This window comes from Sinocyclocheilus anshuiensis, unplaced genomic scaffold (genome assembly GCF_001515605.1).
Source record: "Sinocyclocheilus anshuiensis isolate Anshui unplaced genomic scaffold, SAMN03320099.WGS_v1.1 scaffold306, whole genome shotgun sequence".
NCBI classification, from domain to species: Eukaryota; Metazoa; Chordata; class Actinopteri; order Cypriniformes; family Cyprinidae; genus Sinocyclocheilus; species Sinocyclocheilus anshuiensis.
In genome coordinates, this window is record NW_015544175.1 from 2,357,869 (window position 1) to 2,383,693 (window position 25,825).

General features: G+C 37.6%; 1 protein-coding gene and 1 pseudogene across 1 annotated transcript; both read left to right on the forward strand.

Annotated features, from left to right (window-relative positions):
• The first annotated feature begins 2,641 nt into the window (after positions 1 to 2,641).
• LOC107696183 (EMILIN-1-like) lies at positions 2,642 to 15,717 on the forward strand. The gene is made up of 8 exons (XM_016496396.1): positions 2,642 to 3,100; positions 8,273 to 8,392; positions 9,786 to 9,916; positions 10,237 to 12,273; positions 12,428 to 12,544; positions 12,666 to 12,683; positions 12,775 to 12,909; positions 12,994 to 15,717. Exons 1-8 carry the CDS (start codon positions 2,940 to 2,942, stop codon positions 13,323 to 13,325), a joined length of 3,051 nt encoding a protein of 1,016 aa, XP_016351882.1. The 5' UTR covers positions 2,642 to 2,939; the 3' UTR covers positions 13,326 to 15,717.
• Positions 15,718 to 16,524: 807 nt separating this feature from the next.
• LOC107696091 (ankyrin repeat and EF-hand domain-containing protein 1-like) lies at positions 16,525 to 21,638 on the forward strand (annotated as a pseudogene).
• Positions 21,639 to 25,825: the final 4,187 nt, after the last annotated feature.

Genomic DNA, 25,825 nt, shown 5'->3' on the forward strand with positions numbered 1-25,825 from the left:
ATGATAAAAATTCGAATTATATTCGACTTTTAAATGCATACTTTCAGTTAGGGTGAAGAAAAGCTTTTGGCTTCTCTCCTGAGGCCACAAGAGGGCGCATCGAGTAAATATTACTGCACGTTTATTCAAAACATAAGATAATGACTATCTGTGAAAAAAAGTGCATAATGTTTAAAATAATGTTTATAAACCAATTATAATTAAGTTGCTTAAACAACTATAAACAAAACAGCATCATGTATGTATGCATAGTTTAATACAAAGGGCCAAAAGCCAATCACACAGAGTACATTTTTCATTTAAAAACACGAGTTGCAGTCAGATGGGGAAAAAACCCGCCATAAAGTCTCGAGATATGTTTTTTCAAAGTTAAACTTGCATTAATTTTACATGGCTTTCTAAACATGCAGCTCTTTAATTTGTGTGAGACGCCAGTGCAACGGTGATAGATGTCCCTCTAGAAAATGCGTGAAATATGCGTTCTGTGTGAACGGCTTGGCTTCAGTTTTGACGTAAACAAGATCTTTTCCGCATTGATGTTCTCTTATCCCGCAATATTTGTCATTAACAACAGCAGTGCCACATCTAGTGGCTTCAACTGGATAGGCTAACAAAAACATTAAAATGCAATGACGCTTACATCGTCATCGCATCTCATGCGCCACTGATAAAGCTGAACTATGATGTGAAAATTGTCCCGAAGACCGGCCCGAGGGGCGTAAAAAAAGTCGGGGCCCATCGGGCCCGGGCTGAAATGCAGGGCTCTAGTTCAGGCAAAAGGAAACACATACTATGCAGCAATCATCCTTAATTGCAGAAATGTGGCAAAACATCTCTGGAGAGAACCTCAGATTATTAAATTCGAAAGTGCTTTCCATATTTGGATCAACATAGGCTACATTTGTGAACGCACATTTTCTGCAATGTCGCGCGTCAAGTCACGCTTCCGTGCGCGTCTTACAGACTGCAATTTACAATCGCAACTTCATTGTGCTGTTACTACTTTCGAGCCGAATTTCACAAAATTGGTCAGCTCCCGACAGCATCAGGTGTTTTATTAATGGTGAGTATAATTATTTATTTCAATGAATGTAATCGATTAGATATCATAATATTTATGCTATAATGGGCTATTTTAAATCTGGTTGGTTTGTATTGGTGACATAATATGTAAATGATATGCGTGCGGCCGTGAGACTTGCACTTGGCCCATAGTGCGGCCCAGTGGAAAAAAAGGTTGAGAACCACTGCCATAACCCATGTCTTTAGCATTTCTCAGAAATCTCTGTGAATCCCTGAGAAGAATGTGACCGCCACAGCACTCCCCAGTTTGTTACATATTGTGTACCACAGCTTTTTATTAACTGATTGCAAATAAACTGTCCCCTCAGGAATATTAATCTGTTGTACAAAGTCCAGGGACTTAACAGTACTTTCAGTTTCAAAATGAAAGTCGGGAATATCCAGTGTTGGCTAACAAGTCTAAAACTATTTTAAAGTCAAATCTGAGCTTGTAATGCAGACTACAGTCAAATAGAAACTGGAAAATGCTGTCTTGAGGTTGAATGACATTAAAATGTAATGAATATTAACATAATTCAGAAAAAGATCAAATGTGCCTCCAGCTTGTGGTAGACAGACATGGATAAAGAGAGATTTGACACAACAAAGTTTGGTAAAAATCAAATACTTTCACAAAGTACAGAGATCAAACTGTGGAAGGGAGTTCAAAACACACCACACATACATTCACACACTTTTTCCTCATATCTGGCCAAGGAGAAAGACCTGACTCAAACTAACCTTAAACTGCTGTCTGCCTGGGTTCTTAAATTAGCACCGTCATAACTGAAACACCTACAAGTCATAGACCTCAGTGCTGATGTCTAGCGTGACTCTCCAGACAAACCCTAACTTGGATTGATGCTAAAGACAAAAATTTGCTGAGGCTGTTATTCTGGTCCAGTAGACCGAAACGGTCTTTGAAAGTTAGGTTAGATCATGTCTCTTAGCAGGCTGTATCCTCCCTTCGGCATTGCTTTGAGATGACAGCAATTATATGTGATGCTATCTCAGCAACCTTGAGATGAGGAAACTGTCCAGTGAAGTCCAGGCAAGAACTGGGACAGCTTGGCTTTCTTCTTTCCTCTTTCAAACCAGGAACGCAGACGCAGTTTGAGAGAACAGATTTAGATTTTTTTTAAACAATATATAATTCTAGGGCCATCGTGTTAACTAAAAATAATTATAAAAATATTTTTTTAAATATTTTTTTTATATATAAAACTTTATATTTTAGGGAGGTGTCTTGTAAAGAGATCATATTTGTGGGTCTTAGGCATCAAAAAGTTTGAAAAACCCTGGCAAATATTACATTTACAAATAAATAAATAACTGCTGAATAGCCAAAGGTGAAATGTTACAACTGTGTTTTTTAAATATCAAATTTCAATACCTGCCGCCCACAGAAAACACTTTTGTCAAAATCAATTTTATATAAATATATGCTTTTATTATGTTTGCATTGATATCTTGACAATGTCATAAACTCTGGAGAGAGAGAGAGGGAGGGAGGATGGGCGGGGGTTGAGGTTGAGAAGAAGGAGGGGAAGGGAGCACAGGAGTTTTGGATCCGCATCATTTCAAGGCAGTTTTCACATTATGACTGCGCAGACGATAAAGAAAAAAACCGGACGCTTCTCATTAGTATTTGACCATGTGGGTAAACTGACGGCATCTTTTAAAATCAATGGACACTCGGCGAAATGATGACAAAGGTGCATAAACAACACTTACACGGAACTTTATGAAGTACATATCAGTGGAGAGTTAGCAGGGCTGTTGGACTGCACTCGGTCCGCACAAGGCGCATTTATTAAGCTGTTGGATGTACTTTTTCGAACGATCGTTTTTTAAAAATCTGTTTTTACTTGTAAGTCATGGAACTATATTTTGTTTACTTATTGACCCTATTGGTGCTGATTTTGCCTGGAGATATCTGGGGAGCAGGAACGTACGCGACACGATACGCTCAACATGTGGATGAGAGTCATTCTGTATCAGCTGCACAGACTGGATCTAAGGTGACCAGTAGACACAGGTAAGTTTTCATTTGAACAACAGGTCAGAGTTGATCATTTAATAATTGTCATCAAAACAACATTGTCAGTAACAAAATAATACACTGAAAAATGTGTTGTCATGTATACTAAAATGTCCTTTATTTGTAAATGAACTGATTTAGAGATATATTTCTATTATCTTAAGACTACAAAAATATATATTTTAATTATTTAATTGTTATTCTTAATTATTTATACCAATATTGGCTATTTATGCTGTTTTGTGATCTAAATGATCACAGTTATGTCTCGGGCTGATTCTGTAGAGACTTACTAATTTTGTGGCACTTATTTTTATTAAAGGACTGATAAAGTAGAAAAGTGAAATATTGGTAAAGTCGGGACTGAAGCATTTTAATGGTGTTCAAAACTCGTTTATATATGGTCATCTGTCACAGCACTTCATTAAGTCATGTAACCATTGCTTAAACATTCAAGCTGAGTTTTCAAGATCATGTGGTGTGTGTCACACCTGTATTACTGAGCTGGCTATGCTGATGTTGTAAATATAAGGTCATATACTGTACTGAGTTATTAGTTTCTAGTCACTAAGTCTAGTATGAAATCACAGACTCTTGCCTTGGGTGAGTGAGCTACTGTTGGACAGGTCTGCCCTTTTTTGGCTTTACTGAGCAGACGTCAATGCATGTGCAATGGGATGGAGGCCAAGCGGTGAAGACCTTAAGTGCACTTATCCTGGCACTAGCACAGCCCAGTTGAGTAAAGACGTTCTGCACTGCACTGTTTGGGAAAGAATGTGTTGGCCCCTGCTGGCACCACCACTAAAGACTGTCTGTTTGAACTCTGTTTTGTTTTTACAGATGTGTGAAATATAAGACAACTTGTGGTAGCTGAAATCCTCCTTCACAGTGTGTCCCATGTTTCCTGTCTGTTCAGTATCTTGGATGATATCAGCTGCCCTTCTACTATTTGATTGAGTAGTACTATGACTACAATCCAGATTTTGCCTTAAACAGCTGGTATGCACAGATGCTTTCAATCCAACAGAAGAAACATGTCGGTTGCCAGTAAAATGAACCTTTTTTTGCTGACAATTATGTTGTGAAGCTATTTCTTTGAAAAAGACATTAACTGTCTTCCTTAACTGTCGATTATCATTAACTGTCTATATATATATATCACCGTCACAACTTACCTTTTAACAAATTTGTTATTCACTGTGATGCATTGCCCCGAATCATAAACAAGTAGTTCCTGCTATGACAAAACTTGTAATGTTGCAGAAACTTAGTTTCATCCTTGATGTAAAGTGTATACACGTATGTAAGTGGTCTCAGCAAATATGCACAGTGTTTGCTTGCCGGGAGTATGTGTAAGCATCTCACAAAACAGTTTGCTAAGCTCAGCTTTTATCTAAATCATTTAGATTTCAAATAGGAAATACATACTTTCTTACATCTAAACCATAATTGCAAACATTTGTGAAATTGGATATAACAAGTAAATATGATACGGAAGCAATGTAAGGACACTGACCAAACCAAAGCTAATATGTTTGTGTGGAGATATTTTGGATAGTCTTTAAACTAAGTAAAAGTGTATTTGGTTTTGGATATGAATTCCTGTGGTTCTGCACATTAACCCTGTAAAGCTTTACATATCAAATAATAAAAAGAAAGTATTTTTTTCTTTTATTTTAATGAAACAGTTTATTGATAGGAAAATATGGAGCTCACAGTCGAGGAGGAACAAACACCTAAATTCTATTCAGAGGCCCAAACCTAGGAAAAATATGCAATTTGGTACAGTTATGTATATGGCCAAAACGTAAGATGGAATTCTGATAACTTGCAATGTAAATCAATTAGATCTTTATAACAGTATAGCAGACTACTTACATAAAATGCATATAAATATCAGTTGTCAGACTTAAGATGATATTTAAATGCTACTTTTATGATCAAAGCTCTGTAGATTTTTTTGTGGAGGGCAAAACATGGAGTATAATGCAATGCAATACAAGCTGTTTCAGTCCAGTAAGTGGCTGTTTAGTTTATTAAAATCAGTAAAAATTTCACAGCAAAAATCCACGAGAGCAGATCTTCAAAGGTGGCCCATAGGATTTAGACTGCATGTATTTTCTCTGTTGGCCTAAAACAAAGGAAAACTTCTACTAATCTGCCTTTAGACAGCTTGCTTAGATATATATTTGAGCTTTGTTTGTATGGATAACTCAATTACCATGTAGGCCTACCCACGGTTTCTCTTTTGAGCATAGCAAAACATTGCCCTACTGTTGCTGTGTACGCTATTTTTTCTCTCCCAAGTCCTGTTTCTGCTTGAGATTTTGAAGTGATACTTCATTCCTTGCCAAACTGGGTTCTGTGGATTTTTATCCTGTTAAGGGAAGTGGTTATATTCAGCTGCCTTAAGCTGCATGGATGTTCTTGAGTTGGAGTGGCACAGTCTTGACACTTGCATCTGGGTCTTCTTGTTTATATGACTAAGCAGTGAATTTTATTCTTGTATAAAATAAAAAGCTGACAGTTGCAGTGTCTTAGTGTTGTAAAAAAACAATGATATGACTGGAAGTGTTTACAGAGAAAGTTCTTTCCTAAAAAAAAACTGATTCAATCCTGAACAACCATTGTGTGGTAATTAAACAGAGAGCAAAAATACATGGTACAAGAATGCTGGACATTGGAACCCATTCTTAAGAGTGATCTTGTACAAAATCAAAATGGATTTGTGTACATATGAGACAAAGAGGCCATTGTGACTCCAAAGTTTTTGTTTACTTTTCCTCTCTCAAGTTTGATAAAGCCGAGAACCACTTTTCTTTTTTCCTATTTGTATACAATGAACCCAGGCCTTTGCCCTTTGTTTTTTTTTTACCTCCCCCACAGAATAAAGCTGAAACAATGGCTCAGTGTTCTATTCACCATCACACTTTTAGTTGTATACCCCAAACCACAATTTATATGTGTGTCCTATTTAATGCTTCTACGCACATTCTGTTCTCCATGAATCCATCCATCCTTTGCACTGTTAGTGTTGGTTTAGTTCTTTTTCATCACATCCTTAATCCAAACTCACTTACACAGTAGGATGGATACATGTGCACTCATAAATATTTCACACTATTTTACAAACACAACATTTTGTATTCATAATGCATGATCAAAAGTAAGACTTTTTTCAACATTTAGGCAGATACAAATAGATGCACCTTGCCTATTCTGAGATTGAGTGGGTGTAGAATTTGAAAAGCATGGTTGTCTGCGGTGAAGATGTCCGTGTTGAACTTGTGTACTCTCAGTGTCTGGGCCCCATTTGTTTGTATGTGTGAGAGCACTTGCAGTTGATGCATCGAGAAATTCCTGTCTCAGCAGTGCCCATGATAACGAATGATTAACCAGGCTCAATGAGTTATTGTGATAAACCAGAAGCATTAGATTTCAGCCTGGTTTCTATCCCATCTAAACAAGCTCCCTGAGAAAACAGCATCATTTATCACTTCAAAACTACATTAAAGGAACACTCCACTGTTTTTGAAAATAGGCTCATTTTCCAACTCCCCTAGAGTTAAATTTGAGTTTTACCGTTTTCGAATCCATTCAGCCGATCTCCATGTCTGGCGGTAGCACTTTTAGCTGTAGCTTAGCATAGATCATTGAATCTGATTAGACCATTAGCATCTCGCTCAAAAATGACCAAAGAGTTTCGATATTTTTCCTATTTAAAACTTGACTCTTCTGTAGTTACATCGTGTATTAAGACCGATGGAAAATGAAAAGTTGCGATTTTCTAGGCCGATATGGCTAGGAACTATACTCTCATTCCGGTGTAATAATCAAGGAACTTTGCTGCCGTACCATGGGTGCAGCAGGCGCAATGATATTACGCAGCTCCTGAAATTGTCCCCAGCTAGGTAACTTCCAATGGAAGGCACGCTCCCTGTGCAAGCAGGTGGTCACGTTCATTATGTTGGCGGAAGTTAGCCTATTTTCAGGCACTGCGTAATATCATTCCAAATACTGTCTACTGGGTGCCCAGAGTAGATGTATAGCTCTGAGCAGGATGGGGATATCCCTCCTCTCATTCTCTCACAGGATGAGTGGACGTTTAAGATATAAACATCAAATAAACCCAAGTGACAAAAAAATTGTCTGGAAAGAAAAAACCCCCCTATATATTATGCTAAGCTGGATAGTAATCATGAAAAATTGTTAAGTATTATCACTAATAGTATACAGTGTTAGTATTATTAGTACTATTATTATTCAAATTATGGTTTTTATTTTATTATCATTTAAAGATTTCATATCATTTATCATTTTTATTTATTATTATATTATTTAAAGATTAAACAAATTAATAAAGAAATATATTACTATTGTACTGTAAAATAAAAAATAAGTATTTATCATATTAGTATTATTATTCTCTGTTTTTGACAGATTTATAAATTGAGTATAAATTCAAATATAAATATACAATATAGTATAAATTCAAGTATGAATTCAATTTATATTTGATTAAAAACTGAGATTCTCATTGTCATATGCAATTTCAAATGCACGTCATAAGTGGCCCAACAGTGATTGCAGAGTTGGAGTTTGTCTGGAGCAGCATTTACTGCAAACCAAGCTGCTCCAAGACACTGAAATCACAGGATCATTACAATTATTTACACACTATTTATATAATTACATTACAGCCTTATATAATCGCACCAACATACATGTGTATGTTTCATTCACTCATTAGAGTCATTAGTTCAGTAACTGGTCTACACTGGTTGCGCTGTTTTGTTGATTGACTAAAAAGAAACTCTGTCTCTGATTATTTTAGTAGGGTATTCCGTCCACTTTGATGGAAGAATGGGCATGATCTAACGGAACAGAAAGCCAGTTTGAATAAGAATCAGTTCTTGTTCCAAGCCTAATGCTGCCATGACCTTGCTAACTGGTTGCACTTATGTGATGCTTTGTGGGTGTCATTGGAGGAAAGTTTTGGTTTTGTAGGTGTCACTGGAAGAAAGTTTTGGTTTTGAAGGGCAATTATTTGTACTTTAATTACAGGGTACCTTTTTAATTTAGCTCTGTCTAAAATTAAGGCAGCAGTCCTCAACCATTTGGATTGAAGTCTTAATAAGTATAATTTGCCTATGCTTTGTACACAAACAGGAACTGGTGTGCCTACGTAGTAACAAAGACTGTAAGCTGTGTAATGGAAGATGGAGTGGAAACGTATGTGAAACCTGAATACCAGCGCTGTGCTTGGGGCCAATGTTCCCATGTGGTTTTGTAAGTATTCATGAGACAAAACTCAGCCAAATTGCATTTCATTTAATCTTGGCTACCACTTGCTGTTATGACAGTGTCAAACTGGAAAGGTTTGGAACATATCCCTCACTCAACTAGATGCATGTCCACCAGAACTATGTGTGGAATGAGATGGGAGAGAAGTTGAGACAGAAATCCGTCTCAGATGAAACCGCTAATGTACCAGAAAGTTACTTGTAATGTTGTTCCCTTTCATGGAAACTTCGAACTGCGTCCTCTAGGGGTCGCTATGGTGAACGCCTCGTCGTGACCCGTGTCTGAAGCATACATTGAAAAAACACCAACTCATTGGCCGGCGACAGCCATGACGTCACTACCGGTGCGACTATAGTATAAATAGGCACCGGGAGCATACATCATTCTCTTCTTCGTCTTCATTGACTGTTTTGTTTGAAGCGTGCATTTCTGTGGTAAGAGCGAACTCTATTCATATCATTATGGCGAGCACTAGCTAAGAGATTAGGGTTTCTTGCCGTGCTGCGGACGCAAGCTTCAGACGAAGAAGTGAATGATGCATGCTCCCGGCACCTATTTATACTATAGTCGTACCGGTAGTGACGTCATGGCTGTCGCCGGCCAACGAGTTGGTGTTTTTTCAATGTATGCTTCAGACACGGGTCACGACGAGGCGTTCCCCATAGCGACCCCTAGAGGACGCAGTGTCTCGTTCCCTACTCAGGGAACCATGGTTACATAAGTAACCTGAGACGTTATTTTACTCATTTTTTAGAGAACATATTTCAGTCATAAGTCCAAGATGAAGCTGACCTTTTTCTTAGGTCTCAATAAATCTCAGTTTTATCCACTATCTTCAAAGAAAGCCATAATATTAGTCCCCTATAATATACAGAAGCCACATCACAAGTATGAATGGAGTATAAACAATGTTCTAATAATAGCAACAACTGCACTTGAAAGTTAAGTAGACACAAGAAGCTTGCCAGAGCAAAGCAAACACTTTAAAAGATTTTAATGATGTATTGAAAGCTTTGACTCAAGAAAATAACAAAAACATGCCCAGAAACAACAGCTCAAAGAAAAAGAAGAACAGGCCTTTATTGTACTGTTGCCCAGCAGAGTTGTGGCCTTTGGAAAAGCGATACATAGCCAAGGATATGAACGGAAAAGGAATAGTTTCTATCTGCCTACTTGAGACATTAGAGACTCTCTGGTTAAAGTCCTGAAAGATGATTAAATTAAACTGGACAACTTTAAGCGGCAAGTTTCATAAATATCACAGAAGTACACATTTGTAAAAGCTTAATTTTCACAGCAAAAACACTATACATAGAGACCATATTCAGAGTTTTAGCTCTTGCTAGAACTGTATATGATGAAATATCTCACTCCACAGGTATCGGACTTACAGAAAACCACGGTACAAGGTTGCCTATAAAATGGTCACAGAGATGGAATGGAAGTGCTGTCACGGCTACTCAGGTGATGATTGCAGTGATGGCAGGGGCAGAACTACTGGTGAAGAAGGTATGGCGTTACACCACCTTAACACCAGAACTCATAAAGTGAGTCAAGTTGATCTGACAGGGTGTGATTTTGAGAATATTTTAAATTCTGCAGTATTCTGTTGGAAGTTTTTTGTATTATTACTTTTTTTTTCTCTTCATCAATAAAAAAATGCTTGATAGGTACAGTATATTTGTAGATACACTTCCACTCAAATGTTTGGACATACCTATATGATTAAAATAAATGTGTCCAAACTTTTGGACTGGTACTGGTCTCAATTCGAATTAGTAAATGTCAAATAACTGTAAATTACTTGTGCAATCAATGTCCTTCAATAGGGAGAAGTGACAGTGACAAGATTAGACAACTTGAGGAACAAATTCACAACCTCCAGTCAACCTTTCACAGCATGAATAAGAAATTACATGAGGAATCTCAAAGGGAAGGCATCAGTGGCAGCAACAATCTGGCCGACGCTGCCCAGCCAGGGATGAGGGAGACCATTCACAGCATCCAGACCAAGCTGGACATGCTGGACAACATGACACAGGTCCATGACAGAACCCTCACCAGCATCAACAACCACCTTGTGGGTGGCAATGGAATTGGAAATGAGCTGGACAGTCGCTATGGCACTCTTAAAGAGGAGATTCTGAGGGAGCTAGAATGGCGGGTGACACTGTCTTGCTCGTCATGCCAAACCGGAGTGGAGAGCATTCAAAGACAACAGCAGGAAGACCGAGAGAGGATCCGAGCGCTGGAGAAGCACATTAGTGTGATGGAGCAGCACCACCAACAAACTGTAGATTTGCTCAAGAAGGAGCTATCACACTATCAGAGTTGCTGTGATTCCCTGAGCGATCTGGACAGGAGGCTTGGTGCCACTGAGAGAAAGGTCAGTTCAACTGCAGAGACGTATGATATCCTTAGAGGGCATCTTGAGAAAGAGCTGAGAGGATCAGACAATGGCAATGGCAGTCGAGGAAAAGCACTTGATGAAAAACTGAACAGCCGTCTTAGAGAACTGGAGAGGAGACTGAATGGGACTGTGAGAAAAACCGAGCAAAAATGCTCCCATACTGAGACAAGTATGAAGGAGTTTGTCCAGCGAGAGATCGGCCAGATTAAGAACTCTGTCCTCAGTCGAAACGACGATCATGTTTATAGAATATCTACCATGGAGATTGATGTCCAAGACTTGAAGCGTTTCATTAACGATCACAAAAATGATCTGGAAAGGTTGGGGAACAAAACAACTGATCTCGACAGCGGGCTCAAGTCAGCGATTAATTTGTGCACAGAGACGTGCAGTCCAAAAGGGAGTGAGACAGCAGATACTGTGAAAACTCTGGAATGGAAGGTTGTTGCCAATGAGGAGAACATTAAGAGGTTTGACACCAAACTAAAGGATTTAAGTGTGTCTGGTGACTCTTTATTGGACCGTATTATAGATCTCAGCCATGACGTTCAAAAAATTAAGGATCTGACAGGACATAATGGAGAGCACTTTAACCAAATCGTCACCGATGTGAAGAATAGGTTACGTGATTGTGACATATGCAATTCGATAGATGAGGAACTTCGAAAAATAAGAAACTTAACCAGCCATGCTTTTAACACGTTCCAGGGAGAACTTACAGATTTGCGCAGAAAGGTAGATTCAGATGAGTATGCTTGCTCGCAGGTATGCTCAAACCTCCAGGAGGAAGTAGGCAAACTGAAAGAAGAGGTAGAGAAATGCACAGGCCAATGCGTGATCAGCATGGCTGACCATCAGAGGAACATAGATAATCAAAATACGATCACTCGCAAGCTTGGCAAAGACCTCAAGTCCATTCAGGGTGAGCTCACAGGGGTAATCCAAACGTTCAGCTCCATCAATGACACTCTGAAAGGCCTCAGGAATACCATACAGAGACATGGCAACTCTATTTCTGATCTGGACTCGTCTAAGGAAAGAATTTACTCAGAGTTAGATCAGATACAGGATGATTTGAAAAAGCACAAAGAAGACAGTAAAGTGCGTTTCGATGGCATCAGTAGATTTAACAGCAATTTGATGACTGAAATGGGAGAATGCAAACTTTCTCGAGAAGGGCTGGATAAGAGGCTCTCGAAGATGGAAGATGTCTGTGGTAGACTGGATTCCTTGTCAGTAAACCTTCAGATAATCAAAGATGGCCTGAGCAAACACGTCTCTGGGCTTTGGACATGTGTTAATGACCTAAACTCCACAGTTATCTCTCACAGTGAAGCCATCGACAGCATTCAGAATTTTCACTTAGAAAACATTCAAGGCAAAATGAACAACCTCAGCTCTTCCATACTGCATGTTCTCAAGGAGTTCCAGAGCTTCACTGAACAGGACTTTACTGGTATGTTACATATGTCGACAAAAACAAATTATATAATTTGTGTTAAGAATTTGTAAACCTATGTAAAACAATTGGGTACATTATACCTCAACTATCCATTTTTTAGTTGTTTTTGAATGAAAAACCAAGCAATGTCTTTTGGGCCAATCTTCAGGACCTCCTGGACCACCTGGTCTTCAAGGAGAGAAAGGATCCAAAGGACCACCTGGGCCACGAGGACCTCCAGGCAGAGAAGGACCACAAGGGAGAGTGGGGCAAATAGGACCCCCAGGTAAATAAATGAGATGAGAAAATTAATAAATATATAGATTTTCACAACATTACCAGAACAAGATTTTATAGTCAAATTATTTATATTTTTCTATACATTTTCTAATTTGTCTCTTATTTAGGCCTCAGAGGTGAACAAGGTCAGTGTTCCTACTATTATTACTGCTACGACTACTAATAAAATGATATTTCTACAAATAAATATTTTTTCTCTATTCTCCTGCTTACCAGGACCTCCTGGAGAGGATGCAAACGTCCCAAGACTGTCATTCTCAGCAGCACTCACACGACCGCAACCCAATGCAGGCACTATTGTCTTCAACAAGGTATTTGTCAATGAAAGAAAGGCCTACAATCCAAAGACAGGTATGTATGTTAAAGACAAGCATATAGTGTTTGAATTAAGAACTGTCATAATCATAAATTCTCTCACTAAATGTATTTTGACAGGCATGTTCACTGCACCTGTGAAGGGGCGATACTTCTTCAGTGCAGTCCTGACAGGTCACAAGAATGTCAAGATCGAGGCAGTCTTGTCTAAATCCAATTATGGAATTGCCCGCGGAGATTCAGCAGGCTATCAGCCTGAGGGTCTTGAGAAACCCATGGCAGAGGCACGGCACACTCCTGGCTCCCTGGTCATCTTCAACATCATACTTCCTCTGCAGGAGGGAGATACTGTCTGCATTGATCTGGTCACAGGTAAACTTGCCCATTCTGTGGAGCCCCTTACAATCTTCAGTGGAATGTTGCTCTATGAAGAAACAGACGACAGATTGTGAGACCCACCTGAGACTCTTTGTGAGGACAATGTCAGATGTAAAAATTTGTATCTGGACACAATAACTTTTTTGAAGAACAGTATTCAGTGTTGAATAAGGTTTATGATACAAATTATATGTGCAGGTTTATTTTATAACAAGCCATAAGGAAACAAGATGGATATATTTTTGATTATGATATATATGATTATGTTTTTTACATTTACGTTGGCAAATCATATATTTTCATATAATGTATGTGAGCAGCAATGTTTGCTTATATTACAATGCAATTGAGGACGGCAAAGATCTTTCTAAAAAACTAGCACATCCATGTCACTTGTTGCCCCAGAAGAGATCAGAATGACTGGACTCAAGTTTACATAATTATCTAATAACCTAACACAATCTTTATTTGATCTGACCCTACAAACCTTCATCATAGTAGTTATCTGAATGTATAAAGATACTGTGTGGTTGTCAGCAGTGCATTGCTAGACCCTTGAAATACCCATATGCCCCAGTAAACATTACTGATAAATAATTGCATGAGAATGGAGATTGCCATTTACTGACATGAGAATCATTTTGCCTGATAATATTTCAGCAATCATGTTGTGTGTTCTATCAGCTATTTAGGATCATATGTCAGATTCAGAAATTAAGCACTCTTGATCTAACTGGTCAAATGGTTCTGAATTGGTTTTTGATTCATTCAGACAGTTCGCTCATACACTGAATAATTTGCAGCAGTTTCTCAAACCGAAAAAGAAAACAAAAAGAGCGCTGGATGAGGTGGATATTTACCTACAATACATTGTAAGAAACAAAGCTTGCAAATGTATTTTAACATTTATTAGTGATTAAACAGCACATGCAACTTGTGAATAACTCTGTAAAGATATTTTATGATATATATAACAGTAAAAAAAAAGAAAAGTAGGCAGTGCAGTGCATAATATAGTGTATTCACATGCACAATACAGTGTGTTTACAGTACTTCCCAAGTAACTCAATAAATACATGGATTTTTTTTTTTTACATTTGTAGAGAAGAATGAGAAACGGAACATGAGAATAGATACAGTATGTGGGAAATACCTTTCAGAATCAGGCCATTTTGTTGTTGTTTTGTGAGTTTGAAAAGGTTTTATCAACTAAGAACTTAAGGATCTTTAGTAAAAAACAAACTATTCTGTATGTAGATGTTGTGATAACCAATCTTGCCAGTAACTGAGAAAAGACTGAGAGAAATCCAAGCTAAGCCTAGAAAATTAGACTATATACAACACAAAACACAAAAACCATGGCCAACATAATATAATTAATTTTTTTGAAACATCACACCATGTATACCATTATCCCCTTCTAACTTTCAAGCTTCACTAAAATACACCTCAAGAAGAAGGAATCCAGAGACCATGAGAAAATATAGATCCGTATGTACTGTTGGTGTGGTTTCATTTTAAAAAAGATGTTTTTCCCCTCAAATGCTCCATTCAGGTTTTTTAAAGATGGATACAATAAATATTACACATGGTATTTTCTATTATTTCCCATTTCCTCACTGTGTTATTCTTTTATATTTGCAGCACATTTCTTAACTTAATCTCCAAATTTGGAAAAGTAACTATAAAAGGATGAATTCAAACAAAGCAGGCTGTGCAGAGAGGGACATTTTTAGACATGCCAGAGGCTATAGTTCAGGAATCTTCTGTAACCCATTCTCTGGTGACTCTTCCAAAGAAAACCATGAAAGCTGTTTGTGCTAGATGCAGAAAAGATTTCATCCTGGCTATCTTTTTTTGTCAATGGATTTTTATTTTGGAACGCAGATGTTCTCTAAATAGCAGATGTTCTCTAAATAGACTAACAGCTCAGAATCTGTATCTTTGCCAAACATGTATTTGCGTGACCTTAGCTGTCTTGGTGGTCTATGCCTAATGTTTTCTTTAATACAAAGGGATTTAAACGGACTTTAAAGGACTTTACACTGAGTCTAGTACTGTGAGATCAAACCTGGCCCATTCAGTCACTTTTATCCCTCATAAGAGAGAAATTCCTTAAAGCGTCTTTATAAATATTACTTCTGAATGTTTCATTTTGCAGTAAAACAGCTGATTTGCTCAATTTGCAATTGGGACCAGGTTATATCAGCAGCCCAGACATAACCTGAACCATTTTTTCAAATCTAATATTTTTAAGTTTCATCTTATTTCTCACTACAGGCATTACAAAACAGTATTATAATTATGCAAATAAAGTGTATCTGACTGCTGTGCAATCCAAACAGTCCTCAGATTATTTTCAGCACAAAAAGTTTTCAGGCATGACTTCTTCAAAGCTGAATGTTATATAATGGATATACAGTATATTTGCAATGCTAGTTTTTAATTAAAATATTTTTCACAATTTTCTCCTGTGTTAGTAATTTTTATTCTGATTTTCTACTTGTTATCATAGACTGTATGGTTGTTATGCAGTTGCTACCCTTCCCTTTAACCCCTCCCTCTAAACTCTAAAACCCCGCCCTCCTAGGACACACTAGCCAATCCCAAAACATAAAAGGCAGATTGTGTTCTCTCATTGGCTAAAAAAGCGCGGGCCACTCTACTTATGGTGAATTCGCGCCCTCTACTGGACGATCTTAAATCTTTGCACATTTTCTTGTTGAACCCGGTTGAATCATACCCCTTCTTGAGAATGATTGAGCGCGGGTTAAAGTGATAACATATTAAATTATGCATGACTTAATGGTGAGAGAACCATATCCCATATGAGCATGGTGCGAGGAAGCCTCTCTTTGTGATAGATGTCACTTACTGTCACTCATACAAAAAGTTACACGCTTGAAGACATTGCCGTGAAAACTGATAAGCCGTTTCTCGTCAGGCTACTAAACCCAGGTCAAGTGATCACGTAAAAGTGTTATGAAAAATCATGTAAATATTAAAGCTAAAGGGCATACATTAGATTTGGGATAAGTCGTCACATATTTACACAATGGAAGTAAATTATTCATCATTTAATGTTCTTTTTTCTTTCTTTTAAATTTTCCTTTCTAAAGGAACCTACATCTTATATACATGAAACTAATAATTATGAATCTACTTTCAGGCATGTTGTGCCCTACTATTGCACCTTGATAAAAATCTCAAGTGAAATTAATTTAAAAACAACTACAAATGCTACCATAAATTTTTTAGATTTTCAGGTTCATGATGTCATGCACCCTGGCCAAGGGAAGGTTTGAAGTTTTGCAGATCTATCGGCTACTTCAGTGCGTCCAGAATGGAGATAAGCCATACATAGAGAAATTAATCAGCATGGGTGTTGATGACCACATAAACCTCACTGAGCCACGAGGGGAACGGCGCCATGCACCTGGCATCAGTGGCCAACAAACCTGACATGCTGGGGTTCCTCATAGCTCAAGGTGTCCGTCCAGACATGCAGGACAGGAGGGGACGGACACCCCTGATGCTGGACGCAGAGCTCGGATATGACGGTATCGTGTCTCTACTGGCCAAGAACAACGCACACATGAAACTTGTACACAAAGAAGGGAAAGGCCATTTTTTTAATTTTAATTTATAATATAGTTTATCTGCCACTTTTTATCCATTGCTGTACATAAAAATATGCATGCAACTGTTAAAAGTTTCTGTCAGTGCCAGGGTCAATATCAATGTACTGTATAGACTTTATCTGTGAATACACAATTTTATTTATCAATATACAATATCTCTCCTTCTCTCTAGGGTTAGATATTAATGAGGCTTCCAGTAATTGACACCTCACCAACAATTATTCTTCATAAGACAATTTGACAGCAACCACATAGTCAACAGAGATCATCAATGGCTGGCAGCATCCTGCCATTTTGGAGATTTACTGTATGCGGTCTATCTATTTACAGATCAGGGAACGGCCAGTAAAACTAGCTTGTAACCCGATCTGAGTAATCCGTACTCTGGCTTCTCTCTCAGGCTTGCTTTTCAATGCCCTGGATAAGAAGCGATTCCATGCAGCTCACTTTGCGTCTGAAAGAGGCTTCTTTGATGTGAGCATCACTTTTGTTGTTGTTTAACAATTATATAAAGAGTGATACATTTGTTTTGCTGTTATTGAATGAAACTGTCCTAGCATTTGGCTATAAGCCTATGTATTTCTCCCAGTGATTGTCATTACTGCTTTTTTTCCAGATCATTAAGGTGTTGTCTGCATATGCAGCAGACTTTGGAGTGGTAACATCAGAGGGGGATACACTGCTGCACTTTGCTGCCTCTGGTGGTTACACAGATTGCTGCAGGTTTCTAGCTCATAGAGGTAAATCAATTTATTTTAAGCCAAACAGAGTCATTAAACCGGGGGAGAATGGCTGCTTGTTACTATTTTTTTAAGCAGATTTCTGTAAATTGTCAATGACAAAAAGGATATCAATAGTACAACAACTGACTATACCTAAAAACAACAAAATAGGGTATAATTCACTGTATTTTTGATGATTTTTCTTTATTTTTTCTACATTTACTTTAGTTATTAGGAAAATGTATTTTCCTTTTATTACATGCACCAAATATATTCACAAACTCGTGATGTGTTCGTAAAGTGCTCATAAACTGGCTGTTGTCAACAAAAGATAAGCTTTAAGGTCCCACTTTGGTTTCTTCTGAAAATGAAGGACTTAAAAGAGCCATAAATATTAGTATTGTAATTTTACTGTTGTTATTATATGATTTTTATATTATTGCAATATTTCTTATTTTCTTAAAAAAAAAATATTTAGTAATAATAATAATAATGAAAAATTGTGCAATATTTATTATCGCAATTAGATTTTTCCCCAAATCCTGCAGCCCTACATAAAAGCAGTCATGCTTCTTGATGCGGAACAAGCTGAACTTGGTTTGAAATATTATATTTGATCCCTTGAAGATTCTAATTCCTACTTTAGGATGCAATCCCAAACTGAAGAACCAAGAAGGCCTGCTTCCCCGTCAGATCGCTAAGGACTATGGTCACAAAGCAACCGTAAAAGAGCTTAAAAAGGCTGAACGACTGCATGGAAAGTTCTCAAAAGGAGCGGGTGCCACAAATGAACCATGGGCTCTGACGCTTCACGACTGGTTGCATGAAAATGAGAATGCACTGAGAAGTGCTTTTGAGTCAGCATCAGAAGGCTACATGGGAATAGAGATGGTGTCCAAGGCAACATTTGTGTCTGTTCTTCAGGAACTTCACTCTCCTCTAGATGATAACTAAATTCATCCTCTTCTGCTTGCTCTCGATAAGAGAAGAGAGGGCTTTATAAATAGAAGTTTTTTTTTCTATTTCCTAAAAGGTCTCAAATATCTTCCAAAGACATATGTTATGGCCTCTTATGAGCCTAAGAAGAAGAAAGCAACCAAGACAGGAAAGACCAAAAAGACTAAGTTCAATGCACCCATGCCCATCTGCACTGTCCCGCCTGATCTTATTCAACGGCGTGATGATGGTGGGCCACCACATTTTATGACTGAAAGTTACCAGCATGCTACAGACACCCACAGATATGACCGGGACCATCGACCAGGACATCCTATCGAAGATGATACAGCATGATGGTACATCGATGAGCTCGAAAAGATATACATAAATATGAACTACTGTGTTAAAACAGGAGATATTGAGTCTCTTAGGTTGGCACTCAGCCAAAAGGTTCCTGTAGATGTGAAAGATCGCTTCTACAAGACACCACTCATGGCTGCATGTGCAAGTGGGAACTACGAAGTGGCAAAGTTCCTCCTTGATAACAGGTAAGTTTAGTGAATGTATAAGAATTTACGGATAGTTCACCCAAAAATGAAAATTCTGTCATCATTTACTCAGCCTAATGTCATTCCAAACCGGTATGATTTTCTTTTCTGCAGAACATTAAAGAAGATGCTTTGACGAATGTTGGTAACCAAACAGTTTTGGTTTCCATTGACTTGGAAATAAATGGGAATTGAAACTGGTTACCAACATTTTTCGAAATATCTTCTTTAATGTTCCACAGAGGAAAGAAGTTCATACAGTTTTGGAACTATCCCTTTAAAGGAATAAATTAAAGTATATTTACATTGGCATATGTATATTTGTATAAATGATATCCAAATGATAATCTCATCGCAGGGCTGACGTGAATGCATGCGATCAGTTCAGCTGGACTTCTCTACATCATGCGGGACAGCTGGACATCATACAGTTGCTGCTGGAGATGGGAGCATCTGTGGATCCCTCCACCCTCAATAGAGCCACTCCCCTAATGAGAGCCATTGAGAGCTGTAGGCCGTCCTGTGTGGAGTACCTCATCAAAGCTGGGGTCAAGGTCAACGCAGTAAATAAGAAGCAAAGAACTATTATAATACTGCTTATAATGCAACACCTTGATAGATCATAAATCTATTGAAGTGTGCAAACCATGAACATCTTACCAATTTCATAACCATCTCAGTGCAGACTGTTTTTACGTCATTCCCACAATGCCACCTCATCTTTGCCGGAGAACTCTTATGAACACCCTAATTTACAGTGCATTAAATCTCTGAGACTGATCAGCTTTGGCTCTGCTGTCATTTGAGTCAGGAACTTTCAATCTTTTAATTGTAGAGCAAAACTGCTTGGACGTTGCCCATGCTTATGCAGACTTCAGGGTGGTGGATTTGATCCAGGCTAAGATTAATACGCTACCCAGACCTAAGGAGAATAAGAAGCCACAGCCTGTCAAGAGTCCACCGCAGACTAACGCCAGCTTCAACCCCTGGCTCTACAAAAGAAAAGGTAGAACAAGTGTACTGTACGTGACTCAACATATTTATTCGACATATCGACACTCACATGAGCAAATGACAATGATTAACAAGCCAATCAATTCCTGACTAAATCAAGCCCCTCCCTACATTTTTTGTTCATTGAGAAGCTATTTTACTCAGCTATACATTACAGTATTGAATAAAAACTTAAAACATAATATGAGGCCAGGGATGAATATTATTTTCCCTTTCATATACTTTAAAAATGCAAATTTTTTGGTTTGTTTCAATACTACTGTAGTCCTGGACTTTATACTGACACCAATGGCATTGTTATACAGCATCACTGATGCTATTGTATAAATGTGCTATTCATATTTTTTTATCCGTGATAAATTTATTCTGCAACCAGAAGTGTCTCATAGTAGGGGGCTATCAATGCAATATCAATATTCATCCTTATGTAGAATTAAACATGTTTTTTAGATAGGTGTTTTTTTTCCTTGTTCCCCACATCTGTAAAGTGACCTTGGGTTTTGGAACGGTGCTTTGAAAATTACATTTTTTTATTTTATTATTATTATTATTATTATTTTTCGCGACATATTTCTCAAGTACTATTCACAATAGTTCTCAATTTAAAATTAATGTGTCATTTCAAATATAAAATTGAAACCGCATAAGAGCTGGAATCAAAACCATCTGGTAAGGAAAATGAGTTGACACAGCAAATGAAAACCCAAGAAAAGAGTAAGTAAATGAGTTCAGACGCATTTCATTACCCCCCAACAAGGCCTAGGCGGCTTTGTGACTTGTTAGTGTTCTCAGGGAAACCCTGCTGAACCTTTGTTGAAAGTCACACCATTGTCAATGTGTCATCACGTCCACTGTGTCTTGATTACGGTGTTGGTGCTTTATCTTCTCAGCAGGGCACCGTTCCCACTCCTACAGCCTCTTCAAACTCAGCAGTCAAGAAAGCAATGAAGAAAGGCAGTGTTATCGTGCACAGCACTCAGATCACTACTGGCAAGCTCAACAAATTGGACATCAGTTTTGTGCCAAGAATGGTAAGCTGGACAACATTCATAGGTATATGCACAGTTGTGTGATGTGAGAAATGTGAGCTAGGTGGGTGTGAGCACAGTGGGCTTAATGAACTAATAATACAAATTTTCATGCAAAAACAGAGTGCACATACATTTCTTACTCTCATTCTACTGTTCATTAATCTGATTTATTCTACATAGCTATGTCTCCATATATGGGCTGTACACACAATAAGGATACATTCTTCTCTGCAAAATGTATCCTTACACTACAGGGAATAGTGTAAATACAGGGAATACGTTTTATATAGGCCAAAAGTACACACAAGTAGATGAGCTAATTTATTTTCATTGGGCTATGATATCTGTTTTTCTTCCTATTTGTTGTAGACGTGGCCAAATCAGCTGGCCATCAGCGAGCTGATGGATAGGAAAGCAAGGAGGAGGCAGCGTTTCAGTTTTGAGGTGGACTTTGATGACTTCAAGATGCCATTCATTTATTCTCTATACTAAGAAAATAGTGGTTACAAAGAATTTTATTTCTGTCATGACAACTCTCGGAGGGATTGGCATGGTAATGTACATGACAATGTTAATAATGTTTTGTGAATCCTGTCCCAAATTATAGTAGAGATTTGGGGGTCAGCTAGCAACCACTCAGAACATCTTGGCAACCTGACCAACACCCTGGCAACCTTCCAAAATGCCTTCGCATCATAGCTTCACATTTTCCATGGGCATCAGCACTTAAGTTTACGTAACATTCTAACAGTATGTTTTATGCTGTAGTTACTTAGGGATTTATACTGCATGTCTCACGGCTGTTTCTCTGTTGTCTCAGAGAGGGAGGTACGTTAAGTAAGATTGATTATGCGTTTAGGAGATGCAGGAGATGAGAAATGCTGCCTATGTGCTGGCATGCAGTTTGTCTCCTCCATGTCTCAGCGTCTGACGGGCGTGCTGAGTACAGGCCTTTCACCACAGGCAGCGCTGCGCAAAACCCCTCATGTTGTTTATCTCAGAAAACAGAGCGATTCTATCAACATGCTTTAACAAGAATCGAATACAATAACTGCTGATTAACAATGTCTGATATATTCATAGTAGAAATGTGTGATTTAAACTCTGACTAGTAGAAAGACTTGCAGTAAAAGCTGTTCTTATTTTCTATACTTTACAGATTGAAGTGACATGCACCAGTTATCGCTGGCCTTGGAGCAGATTCTAGATTCTTTCTGCTATGAAGAAATGCATCACTCGGCTGTCCTTTTTATTGCATGGTTTCTCTGTTTGGCCATTAGATGGCGCAACAGTGTTTACATATGAACAGTGTCTGTTTTGGATGGCTGTTCTAAGATCCTCAGGGACTCTTGTGTTACAGCTCAGCACAGCACAGTACTGCAAAATGGCAGCCAAAACAATTTTCATTGTTTAGAGTCGTATTTTGAACCCAGTTAAAATATCATGTGATTGAAGGTTAATTTAAAATTTACAGGTATGGATTGGATGTTTTATGAATAATAGCTGCCATTCTAAGTCTCTTTCCATAAACAATCTCTCTGATTTATTCCCTGATGTATTCTGTTAGTTTAAAAATCAATAGAAATGTACCACTAATGAGTGAAAAGGACTCTCACAGTGGTAAAGAAGTAAATATCCACATCAAATCAACATAACACGTTTACTGTAACTGCAGAGTCTGTTTAAAATGTCAACAGCGATGTCTGAAGAACAGAGATAAGGTATTTTGTATTCGTATGACGTGGATCTGATTAAATGCGCCCATGTCTGCTGATACCAGCGTTTACCACCGAATTAGATCATTAGATTGCTGTCTTCAAGGTCTGTTGGGCATGGTTACTTAACAAAATAAATGGTCAAAACTAACAGCTACTGTATAAATCAGGGCTACTGAAACTGCGGGGTTTACATATATCCATTTGGTATCGCATCAGATTATGGAGAATTTATGCCAATTGTCAGAGACTGTAACTAGCAACTGAGAGATATGTATGGATTTTTGTATATGCATATGTGTCTAAATCAAAAATTTGGACTGTTTGTTACAGAAGCTGAGAAAGAGACAACAAAAGAGCAAACATGAGAGTGGTAGAGAGAGAGAGAGAGAGATGGGGGGCGGCTCGGAGAGTTAGTGCATCAGAGAGAGAGAAGGACAAGGCAAATGAAAACGATAGTGTGAGTGTGAACCCGTCGGTGACATTCATCCCTGTAGATGTGGGTAACGACACAGAGCAGTGTGGGGTGAGTCAGAGATCTTAATGGAGGAGTGAATTTTTAATAAAATCAATGCTCTCAGCTTCAGTGTAAACAAGATCTTTCAAGAGTGATGATGCAAATTGTGTTTTCATGTATTTATCTATGTCGATTAATCTCCACTGATGTTTTTCATCATAATACTCATGTACATGTTTGTATTTAATAGGATTTGTCATGAACTCAATTAATATACATGACTACAATTAATATACACTGCCAGTCGAAAAAAAAATTATATATATATGTAACATACAAACATGACGATTCGGTATGTACCTTGGTTTTGACATCACGGTTCAGTATGGTTTCGATACAGCAGGGGGGGGAAAACTAAACATAAAATTGCTTTTTTTTTTTATTAAACAGTGGTTTACTGAACAAATTTCTCTTTCTTTAAATAAATTCAATTATCATAATTTTCTTAGGGATAAAAATCTACCTCAGTTTATGCTCTGAAGTTAGGGAGCCCTTTTACATTAGCCTACTATAAGGCTACAATTAACAAAGAACCAAACTTAAATTTAATTACCATTTATTTTTAAATATAATAATCAACACTCAACTAAAAAAAAATTCTATGCAAACATGTAAGTTACACATAATGTAGTTTTTAAATTAACTTCTAAATTCTAAAATTTCTATTTGTTGCTGAAATACAGTGGCTGTCATAACTTGTTTCATAACATATTTATTTAAACATACATTAAACAATTAAGACGGCACTTTCAGGCGAAGTAAAATATAATGAGGATATAGTCTAATATTTTGCGAAATGCTCTTCTCTAGACTTCATTTATAGCAAACTAAAGATCTGTGGACACTGATGACTTACCTAAGGTAAGGACATTTTGTTTACAAGCTGTTTTACTGATGTCTTTCCGTGGTGGAAACACTGATTGAGCGATTACATGAGGCATGAGATGTTCATTCATGTTTATTTCGCGTAAAAAATTGTAGTAAATTGGGATGATCTCGCTGCTGTTTGAGGCCCCTCTACAGTGATCTGTCGGGCCACATCAAAGAGCATCAGAACGGCATTTATTGTTTGAATTTCCTGAAAAAAAGGACATAATTTGAAAGATGAAAGATTTCAAAAATGAATTTTCAGCAGCCATTTCTTCATTCTTCTAAAATCATTGTAATATGCTGTTTTGGAGCTCAAGAAACATTTTGAATAATTGTCAATTTTAAAAACAGAAATTAATACTTTTTTTTTTTTTTAACAAGGGCACATTAAATTGATAAAGATAATGTTACAAAAGATGTCTATTTCAAAGAAATGCTTTTGAATTTTATTTTCATCAAAGAATATGGGGAAAAATGTATAACACTTTCCACAAAATATTAAGCAGCAAAAACTGTTTTCAGCATTGATAATAATAACCATTATTAAAAACTGAGCACCAATAATAATTAAGCACCAAATCAGTATATTAGAATGATTTTAAAAGATGAAGATGGAATTTTGACACTGAAGACTGGAGTAATGATTGCTTAAAATTTCATTTTCAGGAATTAAAGGAATAAATTACATTGTAAATTAAAATAGAAAAGTTCTTTTAAATTGCAATATTTCAAAAATATTACAGTTTTACTGTATTTTTGATCAAATAAATGCAGCCTTAGTGAGCATAAGAGACTTATTATTACAAACTTTAATGTTTGTAATGTTTGACCTGTAATGTTTGTATGTTTTGCTTTTGCAAATCTGGTCATGTAGTGCTGTGCTAAGACGTTGTTTTGCTCCATCTGAAATGATATCCCTGCCCCGTCCACATTGTTTTTCTGGGTTGAAAGTCTTTCCTTGCAGCACTGCAGTGTTTCTACTCATACACCCCCCCACACCGAGCTTACTCAGCATTCTTCTTCCTCCTGGGACCAAGGGGAGACGGAGAGCTCTGGCCAGGCTTAGTCTGCGTTGTGTTTGTGTTTTATTCAGTGCCTGTCACAGCTCTGCCCCACTGCCAGGAGCCACTGATCTGAGCACAGTCAGCTGGGTCTATCCTGACAGATAGCTTCTGCAAACCACTAATTCTCAGTTCAGGGACTGACAATCTGCATACGCTTAACTAGGCACAGAATAGTGATATAAACATAGGTATTAGTGCTGTTACAATATCATAGGAACTGTGAATTACAGTTTTATTAGGTCTGCCGAATACGCTAAGACTGTTTTCTCTTAATAAGTCCCCGGATGCTTTTATACAGTAACTTTCTTACACATAACTGATAAAGGGTACAGTCTGTCATTCACAATAAAACAGGTCATTAATGGCTTATAAGGGTAACTATTGTAAGGTGAAGGAACATGGAGATGTTTATAACCTTCTATGTGAAGGAGCACTTAAAATAGTGCTAATATGGACAGAAAACCAGGATTAAAGCTGACTGGACACAGTAAATCCCAGGCTGCATTTATTTGT